Source organism: Chionomys nivalis, chromosome 15, assembly GCF_950005125.1.
Source record: "Chionomys nivalis chromosome 15, mChiNiv1.1, whole genome shotgun sequence".
Lineage (NCBI taxonomy): Eukaryota > Metazoa > Chordata > Mammalia > Rodentia > Cricetidae > Chionomys > Chionomys nivalis.
Genome location: NC_080100.1, coordinates 49,686,640 through 49,714,440, shown reverse-complemented (window position 1 = coordinate 49,714,440; position 27,801 = coordinate 49,686,640). Strand labels below are relative to the sequence as shown.

Genomic DNA, 27,801 nt, shown 5'->3' with positions numbered 1-27,801 from the left:
CTGATGTTGTTACGAAGACAATAAAATCATGAAGTTATTTATATTCACTTCATCTGGTTGCAGCTGGTCTTTCTGGAGTGAGTAAACTAAAATTATCATCACCAAAACAAAAGCAAAACCCTTAGGGTTCTTAAAATATCTCCTAAGAAAGCTGTTTGACACCATTAAGACCAGCAAATACATACGTGCAAGTTGCAGGCCAATGACAAGTGTGGACACAAGGCTGACTTACGTGCAGCTTCGTCCACAGACAGCTCGTTGGCCAGAATGCCACCTATTTTGCTGAAGGCTGGCATCTGGATCCCGTACTTCTCCAGTTCTTTCCTCATATTACTGATTTCCTCCTCTGAAAGGACAACAGAAAAAAATAAATCAAAGGAAGCCGCCAGAGGTAAAGGCGCAAAAGAGACACTCTTCTTCAGGAAGATAGAGCCATTTCTAAACAATCTGCTTCACTCCACAGTACAGGGGAGGGGATCCAGATAGGCACAAGCAAGATAGGTCAGTCTGGTGGCCTCTGGGGTCACCTGGGAGATGGGCATCTGCCCGTGGGAAATGCTCCTGATTACCTTGGTTGTGGTGGGAAGATCTGCTCATGGTGAGTGGACCATCCTGCCAGGATTCTAAACTGCATAAACGGGGAAAGGGACTGGGCAGCAGCATGCAGCATGCATTCACAGATCTCTTCTCTGATGGTGGCCACAATATGGCCAGCTTCTTCATGCTCCTTCAGTAGACTGAACCTTGTAACGTGAGCTATGGTAAATGCTTTCCCTCAAGTTACTCTTGTCAGGATATCTTGTTGGGGTACTTTATCACAGATCAGGAAAGAAACCAAGATGGCAGGTTTCCCCTTGGAACTGAGCAGTGATTCTCAACCTGTGGGTCGCAACCCTTTTGGGGAGTTGAACGACCCTTTCACAAAGGTCATATACCAACTATTTACATTATGATTCATAACAGCAACAACATTAAATTAAAAGTTGCAAGGAAATTGTTTTATGGTTGCAGGTCACCACAACATGAGGAACTGTATTAAAGGGTTGCAGCGTTAGGAAGGCTGAGAGCTACTGGGCAAGAGGAAGGAGAGAAGGGGTACCATCCACGGGAGGAAGAAGGCACCTGCAGAGGAGATAAAGTTAAATCCGAGTACCTGTGAAGTCCACTTTTCCCAGCAAATCCTGGATCTGGGGTGCAATCCCCAGTTTAAACAGATACAGACTGAAAGACAAAACAGAACCTTTATTATCATAAGTCCTATGGCATACGTATAACCAAAGAATCCTTCCACTTGACAAGGGTCTAAGAAAGCTCGCATAGCCTAAAGTGCCTCACCAGGTACCATAGCCCCAGGTGGGCAAGACCAGAGCTCCTGGCAGTGGCCCAAATACTGGAGCTCTGCAGCTCCGGGGGTCCTCCCTGGGTCAACACCCCTCCACCGTTCATGTATAAGAATAAGAACATGGCTAATAGGCTGGAGCGATGGCTCAGTGGATAAGAGCACTGGCTGCTCTTCCAGAGTTCAGTTCCCAGCACCCACTTGGCAGCTACAACCTGCAACTCCCGTCCCAAGGAGTGCAATGACCTCTTCTGGCCTCCAGAGGCACTGCATGCACATGGTCCACAGATACATGGAGACAAAACATTCACATCCATAAAATTAAAATAAAGGTTAAAATTAAAAAAATAAGAAGATAGCTAATGTAAAACAGGCGATAAACACAATTTCTATGACTATTTAACTGTCATTTGATGGAAAGGACCGTTTTACTTGGATTTTTTTGATATTTATCTAAATATTTGTTTGCTATTTCTAAACCATCAGACCAGTAAAACTATAGTTGATATTACAAACCCCAGTATGGTGTGCACATATTAGTAAGTGGAAGGCAGAGGCTACACTGTAAGTGTTTAAAAATAAATCTTAGGCAATTAATAATGCTACCCACCAGCCTACCCACAACCTGACAAAAGGCCTGAAGAGCTGAAATCTAAATCCCATCAAAGAGAGGCGACTAAGTGATTCCTCTCCTTAATTCTAGCCACAGCCAGTTCCGCTGCACACTCCTACCTCTCCAAACCCAGGGTTAATTCAGGGAATCCTCGAAAAAAGCCCTGGTTTCACTTTTTATTCATTTAGTAGGTTTAAAAATTCATGAAACAGTCATTAGACATAATATACTAAATAATAATATACATCGGAAAATGGGCTGAGAGTGGTCTTGATGACTTGAACATTTTAATATGAATACTCCCAATGTTCATGTTAGATGGATCTTAGCATTTATAAAATCCATTAAATTTCAAATAAATTCAAAATGAAGTTTTCTCAAAGATAATAAGTTCTCAAATATATGATTAGTCAATATAAGCAGCTTGCACTGAAATTGATTATTTGATTGTAATTTCCATAAAAGTTATTTATATTAAGGTATAATAAGAGCTAAAAATGAAAGAGTGATGGTTAAAATATTAGAAAAAAAATCACAAATCACCACCCACCTAGCTGGGTACAGCGAGATGCACCTACAGAACCAGATGAACGAGGGCTAAGAACGGGGTATGAGACTAGCTGAGACAACAGAATGGGAGTCTACCATGGGAGAAGGAGAGAGGGAGAGAGCGGGAGAGGGATGGATGGAAGGAAAGAAGGAAGGAAGGGAGAGAAGGAAATTATCACTTAGCTAAAAATTAAGTATTTTTATAAAATTCCCATTGATTTTGTTTTTACACACACACACACACACACACACACACCCCTCTATAGATATGTGTTAAATAAATCCTTCTAAATAAAATTCCAAAATTACATAGGTAAACATAGGACAAAAGCTTTCAACACATTTTGCTAAACTATGGTCTTAAACAGACATTGCGTGGCTGGGTGTAGTGGCACATTAGTAACTCCAGCACCCAGAGGCACAGGCAGTTGGATCTCAAGATTGAGGCCATCGTGGCCTACATATGTGATGCTAGTTTGTGCTACATGAGAGAGACCCCGTCTCAAAAAATAAAAGAGGGAAAAGACTGAATTCATTTATCCTCTGTGATTAAAGGGTTTTTTTTTTTTTTAAATCATTCTATGGCTGGGAATGTGGCTTATATAGAGCACTTGCTTAGCGTGTGCAAAATACCAGGTTTAATCCCCAGCCGTGAAACAAACAAATCAACGCCTAGCCCCTCAAACAAAATCCCTGTTGATTTCTGCAGAAGAACCTGAATGTGGTTTGACTTTCTAGCTGTGTACTCTGGGAGCTGATCCAAGTCTACTATCAAGCTGGTTACAAAGCATCTCTCTCTGCTTAGGACCCTGGTTCTCAACCTATGGGTCATGACCCCCCCCCCCCTTGGATCACATATTAGATGTCCTGTGTATCAGATATTTACATCACAATTCATAACAGTAGCAAAATTACAGTTAGGAAGTCACACCAAAAATAGTTTTATGGTTGGGAGTCACCACAACATGAGGAACTCTATTAAAGGGTCACAGCGTTAGGAAGGCTGAGAACCATTGTTTCAGGAGAAAAACAACTTGTGATGTTGTAACTTGACTTGAAGGACTCAGTCAACATCCAACAGGTACCAACTGTCTGAGCAACCCTGAGTTCAGGGACCTTTATAACTCGTGTGACTGGGGAGCTAGGTCTGGGGCTGCTGCGACAGGTACTAGCTGACTCCGGGTGGGCATGAGGCTTTTAAGCCCAGGAGTCTCAAGCTCACCAATGTGACTCACTCTCAATCTCCCGATAGACCATGCAGAACAGCTCCTCACAGCTGCGGCAAGAGCTATTCTAGGTTCCATACAGTGCCATATACGCTTCTGCGAGGAGCCAATGCCAGCCAGCACCTCTGCCTCCCAGATCCCTCATCCTCCCCAGGAACCGCATCTGATATGGGTCACAGCACATGTATGAAGCTGGCCACTCAGCTGAACCTGAGACCCGTCAGCTAGGCACTGCCCACTCTACCAGCAGTCTCTGCAAATGCATTTGCCTTATGCCCGTATCATTTCCGAATATTGTCAATGAAAACTTTCCAGGGGCTGCAGTCAGTGGGCTCAAGGCCCTGCACTGCGATGTTATCAAAAATAAGAGGGGGGACGGGAGGAAGGAAGAGAAAGCACTGAGGGGAAGAAGGAAATAGAAAGAAGTAGGGAGAAAACATTCCCAAAGTGATAGCAATACCATGTTAAGTCTGCCTTCCTTTTTGTCAGTGGTAAGGATAAAAAGGCTTTTATATAAGTACTGCTCAATTAGAGTTTTTCTAGGAAATACTTATTAATGAATGTTTTCATTTTAAGGATTCTGAGGAGAGAATTATTGACCTTTTTCATTTCCTTCTTTTTCCTTCGAAATCGTACCAAAGTACATGCCACAAATGGTAACTTTATTATATGGTAATTTTAATTTAGCACCAAATTCTGATATTCATCTTATCAGGAAGAGAACATTGAACTCTGAACAGTTTTTTCACTGCAAAGTGTCATGCACTTATAAATCAAAGGCTGGAAGATGGGACACGCCCCTTAGCTTAAGGTCTCCGTCTTTAGAGGTTATCAAGAGTCAAAAATTGTTTGCAATCAAAGTCTGTGCTAGCAAAGGTCACACCAAACAGTGTCATTAGGATACCATGATGACATTTAGAAAGCCAGGTCCAAAGAGCTTAGCTTTCTGTTAGAAAGTCAAAGTCAAAAAGCCTACGAAGTTGGGAGGAGGACAAGGAAGTTAGGGAGACTATGGAGGCAGTTGGAGGGGGAAGATGGAAGGTAGATGTGATCATATTTAATCACTCACATTATAAACTTCTCAAAGTAAAGACAAAATTTTAAATTACTATTCTATTAATTTTATATCAGCTATGCAAAAGTTAAAGAGCTGTACTAAATACCTGGATGCAGGTATTTTTACATATTTTTTTTATTTATCTAATTGCTGCTGATAGAATGCATCCTCTGTATATTATGCTTTTCTTAAAGCTGGTTTGGACGCCACAAACATAGCTTTAACTGGGTACAGTGGCACACATCGACAGTCCCAGCTATTCAGGAGGCAGGGGCTGAGGACCCCAGGAGTGGGGCCAAGCGAGGCACCATAGCCAGTCCTTGTCTTACACACAAAGACAAGACATAGCTTTGTTACAGTGGTAACTAAAAGGTTTTGCTAATGAAATGTAGGTGCTATTTCCAATACACTCCACTGTAGGCAATAGAAATTTCAGGGAACAGACATCCTGGCTAACTAGGAGTCACCACAAGGTGGTGCTGGGAAATTAGCCTGCTGAATGGGAAAGTCTGCTTTGAACCGTGAATCTGAGCTTTTTCTTAAAGTGGTATGATGGATTCAGCAGAAAACTCACTTGCATGTGGCCTCTCAAACTTCATTTGCAAAAAAATTAAATATATCCTATTTAGTTTCAACTTTCAGCACCACCATCACTGGCACTAACATCTAACACGGTATTGCAGGAGCGTTCCGGAGGAAGCCTTGGCCGTACTGTTACCAGCACTGCCCAGTGTAGAACAGGGAGTCTCTTATGCCACAAAAAGGGAGGCCACACATGTATTGCTGAGGTAGGCCTGCAGTGGCGGGGTGACTTGGAGGTAACTAACTCTCACTAGTTCATAAGGTACTAGTTGTATAAGTAACACCAGCTGAACTCTGGGAAGTGAAAATGAAAGTTACAAAATACTATCAGTTTTTTAAATTATTATTAGTTTTAATAACTACATTAAAGGTTCTGTGGTGATGAAGCGCCAACTTAAAAGGCAGGATGGGCCTGAGTCTACTGAGTTTCCGTCTCACATCATAGCAACCAGCCCCGTTATGGCTGTACCGAGAGCAGTGAACATTTGTAAATCAAAGCCTCATGGCAGACTGGAGAGAGCTAGGACTGGCAAGGGCTGGGTGTGTGGCCTGAGCAAGGCAGTGGGAATGAGTGTTCAGTGGGGTGGGTAAATGGCCAGGGCGTCATAATTTCCCAGGGTACCCCAGTTCTCAAGTTCCAGAAGTCTTCCCTTTCAGCATTTCAAACATAACAAACAGCTCAGAGGCCTGGGCTCACATGCAAGGCTGACACCAAGGTCCTTCCTTCCTTCCTTCCTTCCTTCCTTCCTTCCTTCCTTCCTTCCTTCCTTCCTTCCTTCCTTCCTTCCTTCCTTCCTTCCTTCCAGATTTCTGCCTCTTCCCCGCCACCGCCTCCCATTTCCCTCCCCCTCCCCCGATCAAGTCTCTCTCCCTCGTCAGCCCAAAGAGCAATCAGGGTTCCCTGTCCTGTGGGAAGTCCAAGGACCACCCACTTCCATCCAGGTCTAGTAAGGTGAGCATCCAAACTGCCTAGGCTCCCACAAAGCCAGTACGTGCAGTGGGATCAAAAACCCATTGCCATTGTTCTTGAATTCTCAGTAGTCCTCATTGTCCACTATGTTCAGCGAGTCTGGTTTTATCCCATGCTTTTTCAGACCCAGGCCACCTGGCCTTGGTGAGTTCCCGATAGAACATTCCCATTGTCTCAGTGTGTGGGTGCACCCCTTGCGGTCCTGAGTTCCTTGCTCGTGCTCTCTCTCCTTCTGCTCCTGATTTGGACCTTGAGATTTCAGTCCGGTGCTCCAATGTGGGTCTCTGTCTCTGTCTCCTTTCATCGCCTGATGAAGGTTAATATTCAGGAGGATGCTTATATGTTTTTCTTTGGGTTCACCTTCTGATAGCCTCTGTTGGAGAGGTTGTGGAGAAAGGGGTACACTCATCCATTGCTGGTGGGAATGCAAACTTGTGCAACCACTTTGGAAAGCAGTATGGCGGTTTCTCAGGAAATTCGGGATCAACCTACCCCTGGACCCAGCAATACCACTCTTGGGAATATACCCAAGAGATGCCCTATCATACAACAAAAGTATATGCTCAACTATGTTCATAGCAGCATTGTTTGTAATAGCTAGAACCTGGAAACAACCTAGATGTCCTTCAATGGAAGAATGGATGAAGAAAGTATGGAATATATACATATTAGAGTACTACTCAGCAGTAAAAAACGACTTCTTGAATTATGCATACAAATGGATGGAAATAGAAAACACTATCCTGAGTGAGGTAAGCCAGACCCAAAAAGAGGAACATGGGATGTACTCACTCATAGTTGGTTTCTAGCCATAAATAAAGGACATTGAGCCTATAATTCGTGATCCTAGAGAAGCTAAATAAGAAGGTGACACCAAGGTTTTTACGTTTTGGTTCAAAGCAAAGGAACCCAGAGGCAGCCTTTCCATATGCAAATTCGGTCAGGTAAACTTCCTGAAAAGTTAGAAAGACAACTCCAAGGGATTTTAAACAGCAACCAGTGGGGTATCTTTCTGTGGTGGATTTCAGGAGATGGTTCCCAGGTCCAAAGAGCTTAGCTTTCTGTGAGACAGCCAAAGTCATAAAGTAGTTCAGATTGGAGGGGGAGGGGAGAATGCCATTCAGACCAAGTGAAGAATTCTGAACGTGGAGGAGTTTGAAAGCTCACCTTAATCTCCAATACTGCCATCTCCATGGGTCCCTCCCAAGACCCAAGGATTAGAGTCTGTGGTCAATGATCTATCTCTAGAGGACTTATTTGTAAATTCAAATGTGCATTGCAAGAATTACAACCAATCTGGTAATTTAGAGGAACATTCAGTAAATCAGTTTCTTTAGGAGAAGGGCGTGTTAAGCCAATGAGGGTTAAACATTAATGCCTGGGCAACATGTCTAACATCTCCATTGGTGGGTCAGATACTCACTGTGAGAAAACTGGGGAGAGGAGCCCTCTACAAAGCAGTCGGGAATTTTAGGACAACTGGTCAACCAGAAGTGGGTCTGCCACCACCTGTCACAAATGCAAGCCCTACTGCATGCCACTTATGTGCTGGCACTACATTTGAAAACCAGATACAACTACAGAATCTTGGGCATCTGCAGAACTACGTCACCTAGGGGAGAGACCCTGGGTTCCAGCTTGCAGCAGACTTTTAATGGCCCGATGAAGGACACAGTAAGAAAAACAGCATCTGGCACCCTTATCATGCTAACCTAGAATAATCAGCAGGAATATGTGACTTTGAAGGGATTCCTTGAACTGCAGTTGCTCCATATCTTAAAGCGGTAATAACGAGAACAGGACAAGAACATCTGATTGTGCCCACAACACAAGGACTTTTCAAAGAATGCCAAGGGCAGTCCTACAAGGGCAAAGGGGCTGACAAGGCTACAGGGGCTATAAGGACAAAAGCAGAACTCTGGCTAACCAAACTCAGAGTCTATTCCATGCAGAAGGACAGGCAGGGTGGTCCACCCATGTAATTCCAGGACTAAGGAGGCTGAGGTAGGAGGATTGTGAGTTCAAGTCCAGCCTGAGAGATACAGAGCAAACATGCTATGAACAAACCGGAAAATACTCATCTTGGTTTGGTCTTAGCAAGTCAGGCGTTCAAAATGACCAACAGAGTATAACACACAGTCAACAGAAGTGAACCCTTAGAGATAAGTAGTCCGTGAACAACTCTTTGTTTCCCTTTGTCAAAAGGTGAGGCATTAAAACACACGCACTTTGTTCTTTTTCTGTTTGTGGAGCATAGGTAAATACTTGTTTTTATATTATATGTATCACAGGAAATAATAAAGACCAGGAGCTCTGAATCAGCCAAAGTCTCCTCAAAGCAAAGGAAGGACTGCAGAGCAACGTCATGACAGAAACAACCAGGAGGAAAGGGGATCCAAGAGCAGTGAGCACTGAACAGCCAATGAGAGGGAACCCAGGAACCTGATCTGAGGTGCCAAATCAGCAACACCATTGAGTTGTCCCTGCTTGTCTCCCAGGAGATGGGAACCTCTTGAAATTCCAGCTATAATTTTAAGAAGAAAACTAAAAAGGCCTACATAGACTTCTAATAACGCAAACAGGCCAGGCTAACACATCCCCGTGATAGGATAATGCACTGTACTACACCAGCCAACTGACACGCGGGGAACAAGTTTCTGTCGGATAATGGGGAGGAAGAGACAGAAAGATGAATCCACCTGAAAGCCACAGGCCTACAAATGGAAAGTGCTGACTTAGGAAACAAATCAACCTTAACTTGATGCCGACGGACAGGTTCTGGCTTACCTTGAGACAAGAGCCTAAAGTAAGGCCATGCTCAACAAGGAACAGGTCAAAAGCCAGACTTAAAGGGCTGCCCTTTTATTTCTGGTGATATTAAAAATCATGTTGCCCCAGCGCAGGTGTAATGACACTGTACTAGCATGAGGGCAGGGCACGTCAGTGCATGAATAATGACAGTAAGAGCAAACCTACTCCGGATCTTTCCAGCAGTTTCAGTGGTGAGCGTATAGCCCGGGCTGGACATTTCATCTGCTCTGAAGGTATTCGAAGGAAATCATGTTGTTTTTAACAAGCACATTATGGTTTAAATCACTTTAACATATTCTATTTTATAACTGTTTAAACATTTAACAGTTGCTGCATGTCACTTGTTATGTCTTTATAAACAGAACATCACACAACACACACAGTGTTTTTCTGTGCATAAAAAACGGCCTCCAGACAATTTTTTTTTTTTAAAAAGGTGTAGTAACTCAACTAGGCTTCCTGAACAGGTTTCTTTTTGTTGCATAGGTTTTAGAACATTCCAAAAGAAGCCACAAAAAGAAAACATGCCCCATATAAATTTCAAGTCCAAAGTCACCAAAATAGTAACTGGTTTTTGTGTGATTTTGAGATAGTGACTGGATTAGCTTTTCCTGTAACACTCTTTTCACATTTTCCAGTCTCCGCCCCCACAACAAGACTATTCTACTTTTTTTTTTTTTAATAGGTAAAGAAGGATAAATATTTCCTTGGAAAAAGAGAAGGCCACCCACCAAGAAGTCAAGCCTTTCTCAATTAGAACAAGTTTGAAAATGCCAGGCTAAGCTGGAAAGTGACAGTAAGGTTGGGATCAGGTGCCAGACAAAAAGGGCCAGGCAGGGGAAGGAAAGCAAGGGCAGGGACTCAGGGGTGCCTGGATGTTAGCCCCACATCAGACTCCAGACAAGTTTGGCCAGGGTCAAAGCTAAATTTGTAGATCAACCAGGCCACAGGCAGGGGCAAGAGGAAGGCAATGCTCGACCAGCAAAATTACCTGGACTGACCTTCCCTCCTGGTTCTGAGCTATCACCAAAACCTCTGACCTACCCAGTTCTCTACCAGGTGATGACAATTCTTTCCTCCAGCCATGCTACAGTTGTTGAAGCAAGGACAACACATCCCTCCTAACATGCAACGATAGCAAACTGCGCTCATTAAAGGGTCCCTTAAAGCGGCTCCCCAGCTTCTTGCCCAGCAATACAGAAAAACCCGCCTCCTAGGAGTGACTGACAGCCTTCTAAACAGACCACAGAAGGAAAGAGTTATACAGAAAAGCCTCAGACAGCCTTGGAATTTCTCAGTTTCTTCTCGAGAGGCAGTCGCATCACACGAGGACAAAGAAAAGAGAAAGACGGTTAGCCATGGAAGAACGTGGTCAGATGTGTGACGTGCATGCCACACTATGCATCCTTTCCTGGGCATCAGAAAGACATGGAGACATCCGCGAAGAGTAATTGATAAAGACACAGAACCATGACACCAGCATCGGCACAAACACGGCAACGATAAGCGAGAACTGGCGCGGTCTTTGTTTCTAAGCTGATCAAGCCATTATTTAAACTACGGTAAATGCACATTTGTGAGCCCCTATGCCATTCTACAGAGCTTCTTAGGAGCAAAGATTTTGCCTGACAGGAACTTAGCATACTAGCTCTTTGTAAGCTGGAGAACACACGGCCCGCGTGCCCACTTCAAAAATCAATTTAAGTTCACATACGTTGCCCTGGGAGCATGGTATGGACCTGGAGATCACCACTGTGAAGTATGGATTTAATAATGGCTGGCTGAACAGGTCACAAAAACAGTACTAACTCACAGACTTCAGTGACTGCTTCAAGCTTTGACAAGAACTCTTTGAGGAACATAGAGCAGCACATTTGAAAGTATACCTCAAAAGAAACACACGTGGAGTTTTAAGAAAACCTATGGGGCCAGGCAGGGGCAGTACTTGCCATTAATCCCAGTACTTGGGAGGCAGAGGCAGGTGGATCTCTTTGAGTTCAAGGCTAGCCTGGTCTACAGAGTCAGTTCCAGGGCAGTTAGGGCCATATGGTGAAACCCTGTCTCAAAAACCAAAACAACCCCCTGCCATCACCTCCCAAAACTTTATTGGTATACAGACCCTAAGGGACTCAGGAAGAGGGATGCACAGACCAAGAGATTCCCCCTCTAGCACCTCCTGCAGAAATTAAACCCTATTTTATTTATTCATTTTTAGACATTCTAAGTCATTACAAGAAAGAAAGAAAAAAAGAAAGAAAGAAAGAAAGAAAGAAAGAAAGAAAGAAAGAAAGAAAGAAAGAGGGAGGGAAGAAAGGAAGGAAGGAGGCCTAGCCTGATGGCTCGTCTATAGCCCCTGTAGGGAGACTGAGGCAGGAGGATAGAGTTTTGAGGTCAGCCTGAGCTGCACAGTATGACCCCATCTCTAAATAAACAAAAGTAAAGAAAAAAAATAAAGAGAAGAAAGGGTGACAAGATGGTCTCGCAGGCAAAGGCGCTGCCACCAAGCCCTATAATCTGAGTCTGAGCCTTGGTCCCCATGCTGTAGAAGGAGACACCAACTCCTCCACATCGTTCTGTGCTTCCACTTGTGTGCAGTGACACATGTGTACCCCGAAGTGTGTGTATGTGTGCACACAAACAAATGCAAAAGAAAGAAAAGAAAAAGCAAAGGAACCCGCCATTTGGCCTATCTCTCACCAGCTGTCATATTCCAAAGCCAGCTCAGAAAAGAAAAAGGAAGCTGGCTTTGCGGTGGGTTGGGGGTTGACTCCTATGACGTAATCAAAGTCTTCTCTAGGAGACCAGCTTTGTAATGAATTATTATGAAGACTTTTTCTTTTGCAGGCGGAAAAAAAAAAAAAAAAGGCAGGAAGAAGTTAACATAAACCCCGAGACGGAGGGGTCTGCCAGGAAAATGACTTCCAGGGATACAAACACAAGGCAGATGTTGCGGAGGAATTTTAAACTTCATTACACATGAAATCTCACAAGCTTCACCTGAGTGCACAAGACAACAGCCACAGCTGGGTTTTCCCCAGGGTTCTCACCGCCATCTGAAATTCCTAGTTTCCCCAGGTCCATTAAAAAAAAAAAGTCATCTGTGAATTAGCAGAGTTTCAAGATTTTCAAAAGTGATCAAAAACATCGCTTTATGTCATTAAGTATATCTTGATCAAATTAAAGAACAATTTCTATGTTTCTTCTTTAGTCTTAGAGTGTACATTCTACTGAGCGGAAAACTGAAAGAAATCCTGTTTCTGTTCTGTTTTCTTACTGATGGCACAAGCTGAATAAATGGCAATTTAATGAGTCGTTAGAGCAATCACAACGACAGTGGAATCTGCTCACTAACATGTTTTTGTGACATCTGCATACATCCGCACAACATTATTGTTGGGTCTTCAAGGTTGCAATTTTAATTCCCTCCTCATTTTACTTAGGTCTTTTATTCATTTTTTTGTCTTATATTTCGAATAATAGTAAAAACTTCAGAAGTGATTTCAAGTTCAATGGTAGCATTATACAGCAATTATTTTAAATTATTTAAATTTGTACCAATAAATTCTAAACTGAACCTAATTTTTAAAATTCCTGAGATTATTAAAAGTTACTGAAGTTGTTTAAACCTATCTTCATCGTTCCCACCTTAGCGCATGAATGCAGTATATCATCCTTGGTATGTTTTTCCGGTCGTAGACATCTGTCGTTTCTGGATAAAATATCTGGAAAACAAAAGAGACAATGTGCTTACTATGCTTTATTTCTTGAGGTGTCGACTCCCCAGACAACCAGACTCCGATTATCCTTGCTAGTCTACAACTATTCAAATGTAGAGGAAGCTCTTGCTGGTTGCTTCAGAGAGCTCTACGGAGCAATCCTAGCTCTTGCCTGGTGGGTGACACGCCCCCTAGTGGCTGACCTTATAGTGGCAGAGTTCACAAAGAGCCTTTCTAGAAGGTTGGGTGGCAGTGTTTTACTGGCACTCCCACTTCTATGACCTCCAAAGGGTTTATGAGCCTGAGAAGAAGACCCCTTTTGTAGCCACTTCATTACGTTGTTAAAAACTCAGACATGTATATATAATTCATGCATATATATTCGGATTATTTCTGCTTAATAGTACATAAAGTCTGAAGAAAAAACATCTATACCCCATCTTTCAGACTGTTACTATTAGCATTCTGGTATGTGGTTACTTCTTACATACATACATACTACATACATACATCTCTCTCACACATATATCTGATAAAAACAAATCTTTATGCATGTGTGCAAACATACATCTCTCTCACATACAATATCTAATTTAAAAACAAATCTTTATGCATGTGTGCAAACCACTGTGGACATAGTATAAACCTGCCGAAAGGACGTGCTAGGAGCTGATTATTTTCCATCACATCCATTATTCTCTATGCACATAATTTCTGACAAATCCTAATAAGTCACTCATATTTCTGAACCACAGCCCAACCGTTCCCCATGGGAAACATCTACTTGGCTCGCCCTTCTTTCCTGGTGCTGCAGAGAACACCCTGCATCTGCACTTTCAGGGCACCCGATTCCTCTCCTGGGCGAGCATCTAGACATGGAGTCACCCGACTCGACGGGTTGAACCCCAAGGCTTTTACACCCACATCCACACTGCTTTCTCCTAAGCTTGACGCCTGATAGGAAACAGATTTCTAAGTGGGGTACCAAACTTGATCTTTGAGCTTGAAAAAAAAATGAATAATTGGGCTTGAAGTTTCTAATATTAAGATAAGCACATCATCGTCACTTGCTTTCAGTAAATATTTTATACAACTTGACATTAAAAGTAAAATTAAATCATGTACCATATGGTAGTACTTTGATACTTGAGTGCAATTTTTCCAGTGGACGTCGGAAAAAATGGAGACAAGAGTGTTTCTCGAGCTAACGATGTACGGTATAGTTGCTGCATGCTTAAAGAAACATCTGCAGTCTGGGAGGCCTCAAGGCCCTTTCCAGCTGTCTTGTAACATATTTGCTGTCAAGGTGTCAGCGAGACAAGTGTTCCAGACTCAGAAAACTGAGTTTGGGTTAAAAGCTCTCACAAGTATGGCTCTTGCCTCACACCCCACTGTATTGTCAGCCAACTCTTCCCAGGCCCCTTTCTTCACGGAAGAACCTTCTCCATTTACAGGGTCTCCTGGGAAATCCAGACGGAAATGCCTTCCTGTACCAAGGAGGTAGAATCAATAAGTTCATCAGACTGTGCCGTGCAACTACGCATCTCTAGCACCCACGTGAAGCTAGGCACGGACTGAGCACTTAATACTGGTAAATGAAAGAATTCATAGTAGTGCCCTACAAAGTCAGCTAAGGGCATTGTTAGTCTCTTGCCCTTGTAATATTGTCTTCCAGACTTCACGGTGAAAAGTCAATGTTAAAACACTTGGAAAGGTGCAATCATGTCTTTCACACATCATGAAACTGTCCCAATCAGATGTTTCTTCACCAAGAAAAACTCTGAAGTTCTCTCTTTATTAATCTTTTTGAAAAAAAAAAAAAAAACACCCAAGCCCTCACTTAGCAGTTGATCAGTCAAAATTAATTGATTTTATGTTGCAACTAGTATTCAGAAGGGAGCAGCATTTAATGTTTGGGGGGACTAGCTGATTGAAAATGATGGAATGAATTAAATATTGACAATTTCGAAGAAAATGAGACTGGGGTAAAACAGGTATGAGTAAAAAGATGTTGAAAACATGCCACGATGGGGGTGCAGGGCACTGAACTGAGGGGTCCTCTGAAAGCAGCCATCTCAGCAGCTACCCCATCTCTCTAGCCCCCTGCTTCACATCCGAGGCAAGCGCTTTAGCACTGCACTGCATTCCCAGGCTTCCCAGCTAATCTTTTTAACAGCAAACCTGGCTTAATAATAAACTAATAGCATGGGTATTTCTAACTCAACATATTCCTTCGTACCGTTTCTTTAAAGCAGCTGCATGAAGCCAGCAATGTAAAGAACTGAGGCCTTGACAGAAGAACATGTGATGGGTCTCAAGGACAGGAAACCTAAGTGAGAAGCCAACCCCGAGAGGTTGCTCACCATGTGATTCCAATAATATTCCAATGCCACACGGACAAAAACGCTAATGATGGAGAACATTTAGTGATGGCCAGGGACAACGTGGGGGAGGGATGGAAGATAAAAGCCCCTTTCCCTGCGGAGACTATGTCTGGATAGCAGTAAGGGGCACACAAATCCATTCATGGGATGCACTGGCTCCGAACAATATGCTCACTCTTGCAAACAAATGCATTTGAGGAGAATAAGAGCTGAGTAAAGCCGGTGTTCTAGTTTATATTCATACCCCAATGGCAGCTGGTGGGCGGCTCATGCTGATAACCTCACTAATTCAGAAGCTGAGGCAGGAGGATTCCACAAGTTTGAGGCCAGCCTGGGCTAGAAAGTGAATTCCGAGGCAGCCTTATTTACATAGAGACCCTATCATAAAAAATACCCCAATAAAACCCTTATATTTCTATCTAACATTGTAGTACAGTTATAAAAATGTCAGTACTGAGGGAAGCTGAATGATGGAGACACAGAGGCATACTATTTTTGAAAGTTCCTGTGGTTCTAAAATCCTTTCGAAATAAAAAAGTCGTCCTACGATTTCCATTAGATGTAATCTCCTCATTTCCCCCCTGTGCCTATTTCTTCTCTCTTTGAATTTACCAAGTGCTGAATGCTTACTGATTGAATTTTATTTGGTCGATCTATTTTAGGAGTAACAGCTACAAGCCTCTAACCCTTCCAGATTTAAAGTGATACCATGATGATTTATAATAATAATTATAAAAATAAACACATGGGCCAGGGAGATGGCTCAGCAGGTAAAACGCCCAGCTGTGCAAGCCTGATGCCCTAAGTTTGATCCCCAGAAACCGCATAAGCAGCCATGAAGTGGAAGGCGTCTGTAACTCTGACAGTGAGATGGGACGTGGAGACAGGAGCATTGCCTGGAAATTCACCAGCCAGCCAGTCTGGAAAATGTGGCAAAGACAAGATGCCTTGCTTCCCCAGGGTGGACAGTGAGAGGGGACTCCTGAAAGTGGCCTTTGACCTGCACACACCCTGGCAGATGTGTACCTGTGCATATGCACACAGACACATAAACTAGAGTCAAAAACATCAAATTTCAATAATTTACAGAGATATAGAGTTGACTATCTGAAGTCAATGATCAGCTAATGCCAATTCTAACCTGGTTTAATTGGGACACACTTTCACCTATCTACCCTGAAGCTATACCCCCACTTCATCGTGAGTTTTTGCCATGTGTATCTTTGTGCAGGCCATCCCATGTGCTCAAGCCGGCAGAGACATGTCTCAGGTGGCCAAGTCAGTTTTAATAGCAAGGCGTTTGTGCACGACTTTTTGTCTTCCCCATCTAGCATCTGCTATGCCAAAGCTTACCTTGGGTAGTCCAATGGCCTCCATAGCTCTCAACCACTGCACGGTGTTATCTGTGTGTCGAAAATGAAGGCCAGATTTCTAATATGATAGGAGAAAGAAAAAAGGAATATGAGCTCACACAACAAGAAAGTCATCTGCAATATATATTTCATTACCAAAATGCTACTCAATCGTGCTTCTCCAAGAACAGTCATTGATGCTCATATAAAACCAATCCAGACACAATAGAGAGACTAGATGGTACAACAGCAATACCCTGGTTATCTGTGATAGGTTATGCTAGACTCTGCAGTTTACATTTCAAGGTAATTCTGAACTTGAATTTCTAACACCATGTAATGTCCACCATGTACCCCCGGGTGTTTTGTGAAACATGCATGCACAAGTTCATGCTCACATGGTATCAAGATATTAGTAATTATGGCTGAGAACTCTAGCAATTTCAGGTAAACTAGATGGGATTTTCATTTTAAGTTACAATTGTGATTATCCTTGTCCTTTTCTTTTCTTTGAGGCTAGGTCTTGCCATGTTGCTCTGGTGGGCCTGAAACTTGACAGGCTGGCCTCAAACTTGTGGCACTTCTCTAGCCTCTGCCTCCTTCCCGAGTGCTAGAATTACAGCCATGCACTACCATGCCCCAGCTTTACACAGGATATTTTAGAAAGCTAAATGCCCTCCCCCCAGTCATGGATATCTATCTCTACAGGAAACCTGGAAGATATAAAGAGGAAAGCACAAACCATTCAATAATTCAGGGCTAATTTTAGTGTACATTACTCATATTTTAATATTAATCCTGGCCTGTACAAAAAGTAGATATACAGCAGAAACGCCATTTGACCTTTTTCTACATAGTAAAAACAGTCTTTCTGTATGCCTCTCATTTTTTTCTTTATAGCACACAAGTCCCAATCATGCCGTTTCATGAAGTTATATGAAGTAATGAGACACAAAGAGCCTCGAACTGTCTTGCATTTTTCATTTAATGCATAATAGAGTGTTATCTGTTTCACATTAATTTGAAACGAGTATGCAAAAATTAACTATAGCAAGTTTTATCATGTGATCAGTGCTCAATGATAATCACATTCAACAAGACTGGCTCATCTTGCCTTCCATGAGCTGCCAAAACTGAACAGTCCACTAAATCAAAGGCATTCCCATTGCTGATAAAAATTATAAAACATAAGCAAATACTCAATGAATGCTTAATAAGTCACTATTTGTGACAGTACAATGAGCTTCAAGTACTTTATGTAAATTATTTCTAATTTTCCAAATACCTTTCAGAATAATTGCTAGTTAAACTTTTTAAGTATAAGGAAAATCAGGTCAAAAAGATAAAATGATTTGTCTAAAGTTCATTAATTCTAAGAGGAACCTGGGAGCCATGATGGGGTCTTGGAAACCTCCTGAGTGCCCACACTCTCCCACCTCTGGTGGAGGCAGGGGCATGGGATCTAATGGTTGCTTGGTTATTCTTCAGAAGGAAGAGATCAGGTGTTATAGAATAGCTGGGAGTAGAAAGGAGTGGGGGAGAGGGAAAGAAAGAAGATAAATTAGATAGAAAGAGGGAAAACAGGGTGTTTCTTTATAACGCAGTCTGAATGTTTGCAGAATTCCAGCAGACCTTAGATATGAGCAATCTGTGGCCACAAGAGAACAAGACAGACACAACCTTTGACCAAGTCTGAATGGAGACAGGACGAGGGTCACCTGCATCCAACTTCACTAAATGGTGTCCTTTCTAACATGGTACATGCCTTCATGGGATACCACTGGCATGTGATGTATTCTGGCTTATAAATGACAATCTAGCCCCCATTCAGTCTTCTGTCTTCTTTGTAAATGACCAAGACTCTAAGTTGATGCCATTTCCTGATAACACCCAAAGAAAACTGATCTGTAAGTTCCCAAGTCCATATTAAAATTACCCAGCAGAAGTCCCGATCTGCAGGGTAAGACCATCCATTTGTCCTCCTCCCTGTGGTGTTATGAATGTCCATTTCTTTTCTTGTCCTGACAAGTTAATTAAATGACTTTTGTTAACTTGAAATTATGTTCTGGAGTCAACATTGGTTTGGGCTTCAACAATCCCAAATCATGTATTGAAAAACACTATTTATCTGTAGTGGTCTTGTTAGGAAAGGAATCTCAGAAAAATTGTAAACCCTACTGTGCCTTCCTTCCTCAGTCTTAAAATGCCTCTGAGATCTGAGCTGGGAAGATCACAATGAGAACAAAGAGAAAGTCCTTAGCTTCAGAGTCCAGCTGAACATGTAGAGGGCATCAGGTGTTAAACTAGGACACTCTATGCTTGGTTGGAAACATCCCCTCCTTTGTAAAGTCAGCAAAAGGTCTTGGTCTCACATAGAGGGACTGGCTGAAAAGGTAGGTGTTTCCTCAGAGACCCAACAGATTTCAGATTCTTCATCTCAAGCATCCGAGGAACACTGGCTTCAGAACCCTGAGGTCCACATTCATTGTTTAATAACCATGCTCCTGTAAGTGGTCTGCAACAATAACTGTCTTAGTCGATGGATTTGTTTCGATTTGTATGAAAATTTTGTTTTCTAAATAGACTTAAGATAATCTCATCCATTGTTGCTCTTTTTGGAGTCCTTTTTTAAAAAAAGAAATTACTCCTATATATTAATATGAGATGAAATGACCATGGCTATGGTTATATTCATCTGAGGGATGCTTCAGTCTACCTAATGTCCTTATATTTCACGTGAAACAATATATTCTTTCTTCTAATTTTATATTACAGGTATGTGCTTAATCTCTATTACTGAACGGTTTCACTGCAAACAAATGAAGCGCATCCTGTTTCGATTACATAGATGAGAAATTATGCAAATCCTCTTTGGGTCTAACTTCCTCCCCATTAGAGCCAGATCTACAAGACAGCCCAGAATTCCGACAATTAGTCCACAAATGTATTTTATAGATGAGGTAACTGAGGGTACTAATGGGCACGACACTCTGACGTCATTCATGCTTAACATAACAGCCCGGAGTCAGGGCTCTGTGATGGGCAGCTTTGTCTGATCACCACAGGCTTTAACCACCAGGTAAAGAAGTTTCAATGAGAGATTATCTAGATTATCTTTCTCGGTTCTATTAGTTTGACTCACAGACATGTCTGTAGGGATCTGACTTGATTAAGTCAAAAGATGTGGGAAGACCCAGTCCACTGTGGGCAGCACCATTCTCTGGGTTTGTGTCCTGGGGAGTGGAGGAGGTGAGCTGAATAGCTAGCGTGGATCTATTCATTTCTTTCCGTTCTTGACTGTGAAGTCCCTGACAGCTTAACGTCTTGCTGTGATAGACTGCAATCTGTAGTTGTGTACTAAACAAATCCTTTCTCCCTAAATTATTTTTGTCATGGTAGAATACCACATCAACAGACGCCATTGAAGTAGAACAGGCTCACTGCAGTCCCCTGATTCCAAGCCTAGACACTGTCCATTCTGCTGCTCACAGTGGCTAAGAGCCAAGTGTGGCCCTCAGTGAAGAAATGCCAGCTGTTCAGCTGTGCACCCATGGCCAAACTTTCCCGAGCCTTCCACGAAGCTCCCTCTCAACGTGGTCTTCCCGTTCCCCACCCTGACCATGCAGGGACGATGTGCTAGTTAAGGACTGTCAACTGGGCAAGACTAGAGTCACCAAAGAGACCAATCTCTGAGCATCTGAGTTTCTAGCGTGGAGTTAACTGAGATGAAAAGACACCCCCCACCCCCCCAATATCTGATGGGCTGAGTGGTGCAGACTGAAGAGAATGGAGAAAGCAAGCAGAGCTCCACACAGTTCTCTCTCTTCTCCCTCCTTCCTGCAGGAGTGTCTCCTGCCATCTCGTGCCTATGGCGCCATGACTTCCTGACCATAATGGACCGGACCCTCAACTGTGAGCCCAAGTAAACCCTTCCTTCAGTTACTATTTAAAATGCATTTTGTGGCAGGGACAAGAAAAATAACCAAGACAAACAGCATTCTCCTTCTTCTTTCTAATCTCATGGTAAATTTTCCAATGAAGAAGCTCAGCTCCTACCCACTGCCATCTCTCGATAGTGACTACCATGTCTTCTATTACAAGTGCATAGTGATAGTCTATCCAGCCACAAGCACCACAATATCAGAACCGCTCTGCCATTATCACCTGGCACAGTGCTGGGCACAGGGGAATGTACATAGAAATCAACTCTACTCCGTACAGATTGAATGCCCCTTATCAGATGTCCGTATGATCTGCAGTGTTTCAGATGTCAAAGCAGTACAAATGCTGGAATATTTGTATAGCCATTAGAGCACCTCTACTCCAGAAATCCACATCTAAAATGCTCTGAAGTCCAAAACGCTTGGAGTATGGCTGCCTCTCAGTATTTCAGACTTGAGACCATTTCAGGGTCTAGATTTTCAACGATGGATATTAAACCTGCCTGTGCTTCTCTCATAGAACAACTTCACCTTCTTTTCTTGCATTATCATTTTGCTTCTATATTATCATTTTCCTGCATTATAATTTGCTTTCAAATCTTTATACAATACAAGACTCTCTTATAGGGGAATCTCCAAAAAATCAAGTGATGGCCCTCAATTCAGCAGTGAGGGGCAAGAGTTCAGCTTATGCAAACACTCCCCAAGGCTCCCCAAGGCAGAAGGTCAGATTCTAAGCACATTGAGCAAGTTCCAAGGGGTAGCTTGAATAAGAAATGTCCCCCCATAGGCCAGGCATTTGAATACGTGGTCTCCCGCTGGCGGACCTCTTTGGAAGTGTAGATGGCATGGCCTTGCTGAAGGAAATATGTGATTGGGAGTCAACTTTAAGAGTAAGAAGCCTTGCTATTTCTAGCTCGTTCTTTCTGCTTCATACTTGACATCCAAGATGTGTGCTCTCAGCTTCCTGTTCCTGCTGCCATGTCTAATGCTTGTTGCTATGTCTCTGCTCAGCCATCAGGAACTCTTAGGCCTCTGGACCCTGAAGCCAAAATAAACTATTAAGTTGCCACAGTCATGGTGTTTTCTCACAGCAACAGAAAAGTACAATCAAGGAAAGCCAAACATACACACACACACACACACACATACAACACACACAATGAAGGCTTCTGGCTTACCTGACTTTGTCATGTTGTCCTTCACCTATTTCCCAAGCCCTCCCATGGGTCAACTTCTAAATTACTTACTGTGGACTGAGCACAGAACAATCTTAAAAAATTTACACGTGTGTGTGCCCACACATGTGTTTACATATGTACATGTATGCACATGCCACGGCGCTTGTGTGGAAGTCAGAGGAAAATTTGCAGGAGCCAGTTTTCTCTTTCCACCATATGAGTTTCAGAGATGAAACTTGGGCCATCAGTTGGTACTTGGCAGGAAGTACCTTTACCCACTGAGCTACCTTGCCAGATCATAAGAGAATCTCATACACTGCAGAGTATCCAAGGAAGACAATAACGAGTGTCATAACACATACAGCATGGTCACATATCTTAGTAGAGAGGATGGAATTGCCTATGTATGGAGTACTCATATCTGGAAGGTGCATAGATAGTACCCAGGACATCTTTCTAACCCTAAATCCGTGAGGCACCAGGGTTCTGTGCTTGCTGCCAGGCAAAGGTGAAAGCTGCTGAGCCTAACACTGTTCTTCGGGAATCGAGGGCCTGAGCTACCGTGGCGATGCTGTGTCTAACAGGAAGACTGTGCTTACAGCTGCAGTGGGAGCCTGCTCTTTCTGAATTCCTGGTTTTCCAGATGGCACACTGAAGCGCCACACCTGTGCTATGGGGCGTCCCTTATGTTTAAACATCCTCATTGTCATCTCACAGTCTAGGGACCCTTGAAGAGACTATACAGAGGACTCTTGACCCAAAGGACTCAGGAAGATGTGTCATTTACTCATGAAAGTTTGTCTCTCTTCGTTACTGTATCAAAAACAAAACGTTTCTAATGTGAAACTTTATAATTACATAGGAAACTACTAAGAATTTCTATCATGAAGAAGCTGCTCTCCAAGATCCCACTGAGGGCTCGTTCTGATACAATCTATGCTTTCCCTGTAACTCGATGACACACCACAGCCACACCACAGCTGGCAACAGCCTCCTCTTTCTGTCCCTTGCTCAGCCTTATTTCTGCCAGGGCCTGTCTTCCAGGAGCCTTCTGGGGTTGGGGACAGCCCCTGAGAACACAATGCTTCGTTCACAATGCCATCATCTGCTTGTGCCCCATAAATACTGTTTTATAACAAGAGACCCAAGAGACCAACGATGTAGTTGCTCCTGTCCCCATTTTAAGGAGAAGCTGACATTCATTTTGATAGTGGGCTCTTTGATGCCTAGAGAAAGTGTCTTAAATATCCCTGAAGCTACTGCTATAGGAGTCCAAAGCAGATGCCCAATGTCAAGGTCTATGATGTGCCAGGGAAAAAAGAACCAGTCCTGAGTTGACTCCAGGACTCAAGTCCATTGAGGGTCTGTTTCACAAAGCCTAAAGGAAACTTCCTCAGTTTCCCTTTCATGTCTGGTACCTAGTCTAGTGACATGGTACTGAGTCACTAAAAGCCTTGATCTTGATAATAACCACTTCACAATAGAGTCTAAAATGTGGGTGCAGGTTCATCTTGTGGATGGGAGCATAGGTTTTCTCCTACGATTCTCTAATTTTCTTTTAAAAAAATTTAAACTTGGGTGACTTGCTATTTTAACAGTCTGTCAGGAACCCAGGAATCCATATGGCCTTTGATGAATGCAAATCCTTGCTCCTCACAGCTTTCTAGACATAAGCCTGTGCTAGGTGGCCTGTCTGTCTAAGCCACTGGTTCTCCTCGAATGACCCTTTCAAAGGGGTTGCATATTAGATATTCTGCATATCAGCTATTTACATTATAATTCACAACACTAGCAAAATTAGTTATGAAGTAACAATAAAAATATTTTTTTGGTTGGGGGTCACCACAACATGAGGAACTATAGGGTTAAAGGGTCAAAGCATTAGGAAGGTTGAGAACCTCTGATCTAAGCAATGAGCATGGACTCCAAAAAAGCTCTGCCATAGGACTCTGTGTTCTATGATTTAGAAGTTATTCAAATAATGATCTGAATCCAATATGTACATTCAAGAATACATGTTAGAATAACAATTATCCTACATAATTTAACTTTTATAGGGAAAATTTACCATAAGATGTCAAGCATGAGGGGCTATAACTGTTCCTTGTGCTCAAAACAAGGAAGTCATTTCATCTAAAATACACTTCCCGTTCATTCCATTTTCAGCCATGTTCTATATTTTCCCTGCAATTGTAAGAGAAATAACTTTGTTTGTTTGCTTTGGCTTAGGTTTTTTTGAGACAGGGTTTCTTTATGGAATAGGAATTCACTCTGTAGACCAGATTAGCCTCGAATTTACCGAGACCCACCTGCCTCTGCCTCCCAAGTGCTGGGATTAATGGTGTGCACCATCACCATGCAGTGAGAAATAACTTTTAAGGATTGCAGAAAAAAATACCAATATAATGAATTAAATGAGGGACTGGGGATACAGCTCAGTATTAGGAGTGCTTGCCAAGCAATACGCAAAGTCTTAGAATTTATCCCGAATAAAGAGAGAGAAGTAAGTGACGGGGAGAGGAGAGAAAGAGGCAGGTAACTCTAAATATGGGTTGGAGATGTACCTTAGTGGTTGAGCATTTGCCTAGTATATGTGAGGGCCTAAGTGGGATCCCTACACCACAAAACAACAAAAATCTTAAACTTCCTAAGAGAATAGAGTCAGGCAGGGGCTGGGAAGGCTTGGTGGACAAGCATCAGGACCAGAGTCTGGATTCCCAGAACCTACATGAACTCCCAACAGGCACAGCATGCTTGAATCCTAGCACTGGAGAGGAAGAGAGGAGAGATTCCTGGGACAAGCTGTTGACTGCGGTCAGCAAGTCACCTAGTTAGACTAATCAGAATGGGTGAGTTCTGAGTTCAGCAAGAGCCTCAAGAAAGTGGAGTGACTGAGGTCTTGACATACATGTGCCCCTTATACACCTGCAAACATGCACACATACATGCATGGATACCATACACATAGCCACAAAAAAAAAAAGGAAGATCAAGTTTCCAAGGAGCTTTGAACACTTGACGTGCAGAGAACAAGCTATGGCATCTTCTGTAAGAACACGCTATGGCATCTTCTCTAACAGACCACTACACACGTTCTAAAGTGGCTCTCACACATACATCTGTACCATAGCTTTGAACACTTGACGTGCAGAGAACAAGCTATGATATCTTCTGTAACAGACCGCCACACACATGTTCTAAAGTGGCTCTTGAGATACGTCTGTACTACAGGAAGGAACCTTTCAGCTTGGTGTCTGCAGTCCCCCCTTTTAGTGGGAAAGCTCAAACATAAAGGAGACAGAGCAGTGTAGCGATCTCCCATTGTCCATCAGTCAGTTTCCATAGCTACACATTTGTGGCCAGTTTTACATCATCTACCCACCTTTTCCCCAGTGAGCCTAAAAGAAAATAGCATTTGATCTGTAAATCTTTCAATTTCTCTGAGAGAACAAGATTAGTTTTTAATATAAGATTGATATTTACTAGGATTTTGTCTCCCTAACCTTACTCCTACCATGTTTAAATAAGACTATTTTCCTCTATTGTGTCTATTTTCCTTCCAAGGTAACAGTGATATTTGTTTTCTGATTCTCCTTAAATCAGTCATGAAAGAATTCTTAAAACCACTTACATACAAAAAGGTTAGCCTTTTGTTGTTGTTTTTAAAACACCAAATAGAAAAATATTCCTGCCTGACCTTTTAATATCATTTTAACTACATTGCCCTAAGTCTTCAGGGCCACAAGTTCAAAGAATATTTGTCTCATGAAACTTTTTTAACAACCACATTTTACTAGCATATGTTAATTATATATACCAAGGCAGTGGTTCTCAACCTGTGGGACACGACCCTTTTGGAGGGTCAAACTACCTTTTCATAGGGTCACATATAATATATCTTGCATACAATACTTCCATTATGATTCATAACAGTAGCAAAACTACAGTTACAAAGTAGCAATAAGATAATTTTATGGTTGGGGGTCACCACAACATGAAGAACTGTATTAAAGGGTCGCAGCATTAGAAGGGTTGAGACCCACTGGACTGAAGGGTTTCGTTACAATATTTTTATAAAATTATATATTTTGATTCTATTAACCCCATTACCTTCTCTTGCCCCCCCCCCCATTAATCTCCTCCCTCTTGCCAACCAGCCCCACTTCTATTTCCATGTCTGTTTTTGGTCTGTGACCCTATGAGTCTAGAGTTACTTCTAGGAGCATGGTGAGGGGCTGGTTAAGGTGATGAGTGATGGACCAGTAGTTACCTCCCAGCAACCGCTAACTGCCTATTCGTCCTCAGGGAGGAGTTGATTGTATTTCACTCCTTCAGGAGAGCTTCAGGACCAGTAAGCAGCGATGGTGGTAAAAAGGAAGCAGGATGCACTTTTACTTTTATAGTCATTGAAACTAATAAAGTCACAAACGTCCTCCATGAAGGAATAACAGCGGAAGTTTTGGAAACCCCAAACAGAGGCCTCTCGGCCTTAACCTGGAAACCAAACACATTCTTTCTCAAAGGGCTTCGGCTCCCGGAATGACTGTTAATAGGCTCCAAAGACCTAGGACACCCCCTCCCCAAATCCTTACAGCAACCATAGGAAGGAAACGGGTAAAGGAGAAGACACACCAAACTTGCATTTAGCGTAAAGTCAACAGCATTTAGCTTCCAGGTGGTTGGTTACCTTATAACGTGTCTGTTCCACGTCATAGATCTTCTTCTCTGATACCATTTTCGGGGCAAAGAACTTGGCTAGCTTCGCAAGGTAGACTCCGTTCCGGAGCCCTTCTTCCAGTTCAGTGGTTGGTGGCAATTCTTCAACTAAGCAGACTTCCATCCATCTGAAAAGACCATAAAACACTGAAGTGATTCTAGGCAGGTAACATTCTGGAGAAGAGACACACAATGCTTCCCTGTGTGCTGGACACACTGTGGGAGAAAACAGGCCTCAAGGATCTTTCTTTTTTTTTTATTCTTTTTTAATTAAAATTTCCACCTGCTCCCTGTTTCCCATTTCCCTCCCCTCCTCCCAAATATTGCCCGCTCCCCCCACTCCCCTCCCCCTATCCCCACTCCTCTTCTCCTCCCCCCACACCATTCCCCCTCCCTCTCGATACTGAAGAGCAGTCCAAATTCCCTGCCCTGCGGGAAGACGAAGGTCTTCTATCTACGTCTAGGAAGGTGAGCGTCTAAACAAACTAAGCTCCCACAAAGCCAGTTCATGTATTAGAATCGAAACCTAGTGCCATTGTCCTTGGCTTCTCATCAGCCTTCATTGTCCGCCATGCTCAGAGAGTCCAGTTTCAACCCATGCTTATTCAGTCCCAGAACAGCTGGCCTTGGTGGGCTCCCAATAAATCAGTTCCACTGTCACAGTGGGTGGGTGCACCCCTCGTGGTCCTGATTTCCTTGCTCATGTTCTCCCTCCTTCTGCTCCTCATTTGGACCTTAAGAGCTCAGACCGTTGCTCCAAATTGAGTCTCTGTCTCTACCTCGATTCCTCGCCAGATGAAGGTTCTAAGGTGATATGTAAGATATTCATCAGTATAGGATAGGGTCATTTCAGGTTCCCTCTCCTCAGTTGCCCAAGGTACCAGCTGGGGACATCTCCCTGGACACTTGCGAACCCCTCTAGAGTCAAGTCTCTTGCCAACCCTAAGATGGCTCCCTTAGTTAGGATATATACTTCGCTGCTCCTGTATCCACCCTTCCTATATCCCAACCATCCAAATCCCCCAAGCTCCTCCCATCCTCCCCTTCTCACGTTTCTCATCCCATTTCCCCTTTGCCCCATGCCACCTTGGTTTTTCGAGACAGGGTTTCTCTGTGGTTTTGGAGCCTGTCCTGGAACTAGCTCTTGTAGACCACGCTGGCCTCGAACTCACAGAGATCCGCCTGCCTCAGCCTCCCAAGTGCTGGGATTAAAGGCGTGCGCCACCACCGCCCAGCCCTCAAGGATCTTTCTGGAAGGGTGGACTTTCTGGGCAGAATAAGGATTCAGGACAGGAGGTGAACAAGAGGGTTTAATTGAAAGGCATAGAGCTCACTAGTGGGCCAGGGCTTGCCAAGCTCACCTT

At 43.0% G+C, this 27,801-nt stretch overlaps 1 protein-coding gene across 3 annotated transcripts in view; it reads right to left on the bottom strand.

Annotated features, from left to right (window-relative positions):
• Nucleotides 1–27,801, bottom strand: part of Iqgap2 (IQ motif containing GTPase activating protein 2) — a 293,513-nt gene that overhangs the window by 118,988 nt on the left and 146,724 nt on the right. For all 3 annotated transcript variants that reach the window (XM_057789481.1, XM_057789483.1, XM_057789482.1), the window contains 5 exons: nucleotides 26,409–26,565; nucleotides 16,601–16,678; nucleotides 12,793–12,869; nucleotides 1,154–1,221; nucleotides 233–346 (listed from right to left, as the gene is read on the bottom strand). In XM_057789481.1, the coding sequence (XP_057645464.1) occupies nucleotides 233–346; nucleotides 1,154–1,221; nucleotides 12,793–12,869; nucleotides 16,601–16,678; nucleotides 26,409–26,565 (494 nt within the window). The remainder of the gene's footprint in view (nucleotides 1–232; nucleotides 347–1,153; nucleotides 1,222–12,792; nucleotides 12,870–16,600; nucleotides 16,679–26,408; nucleotides 26,566–27,801) is intronic.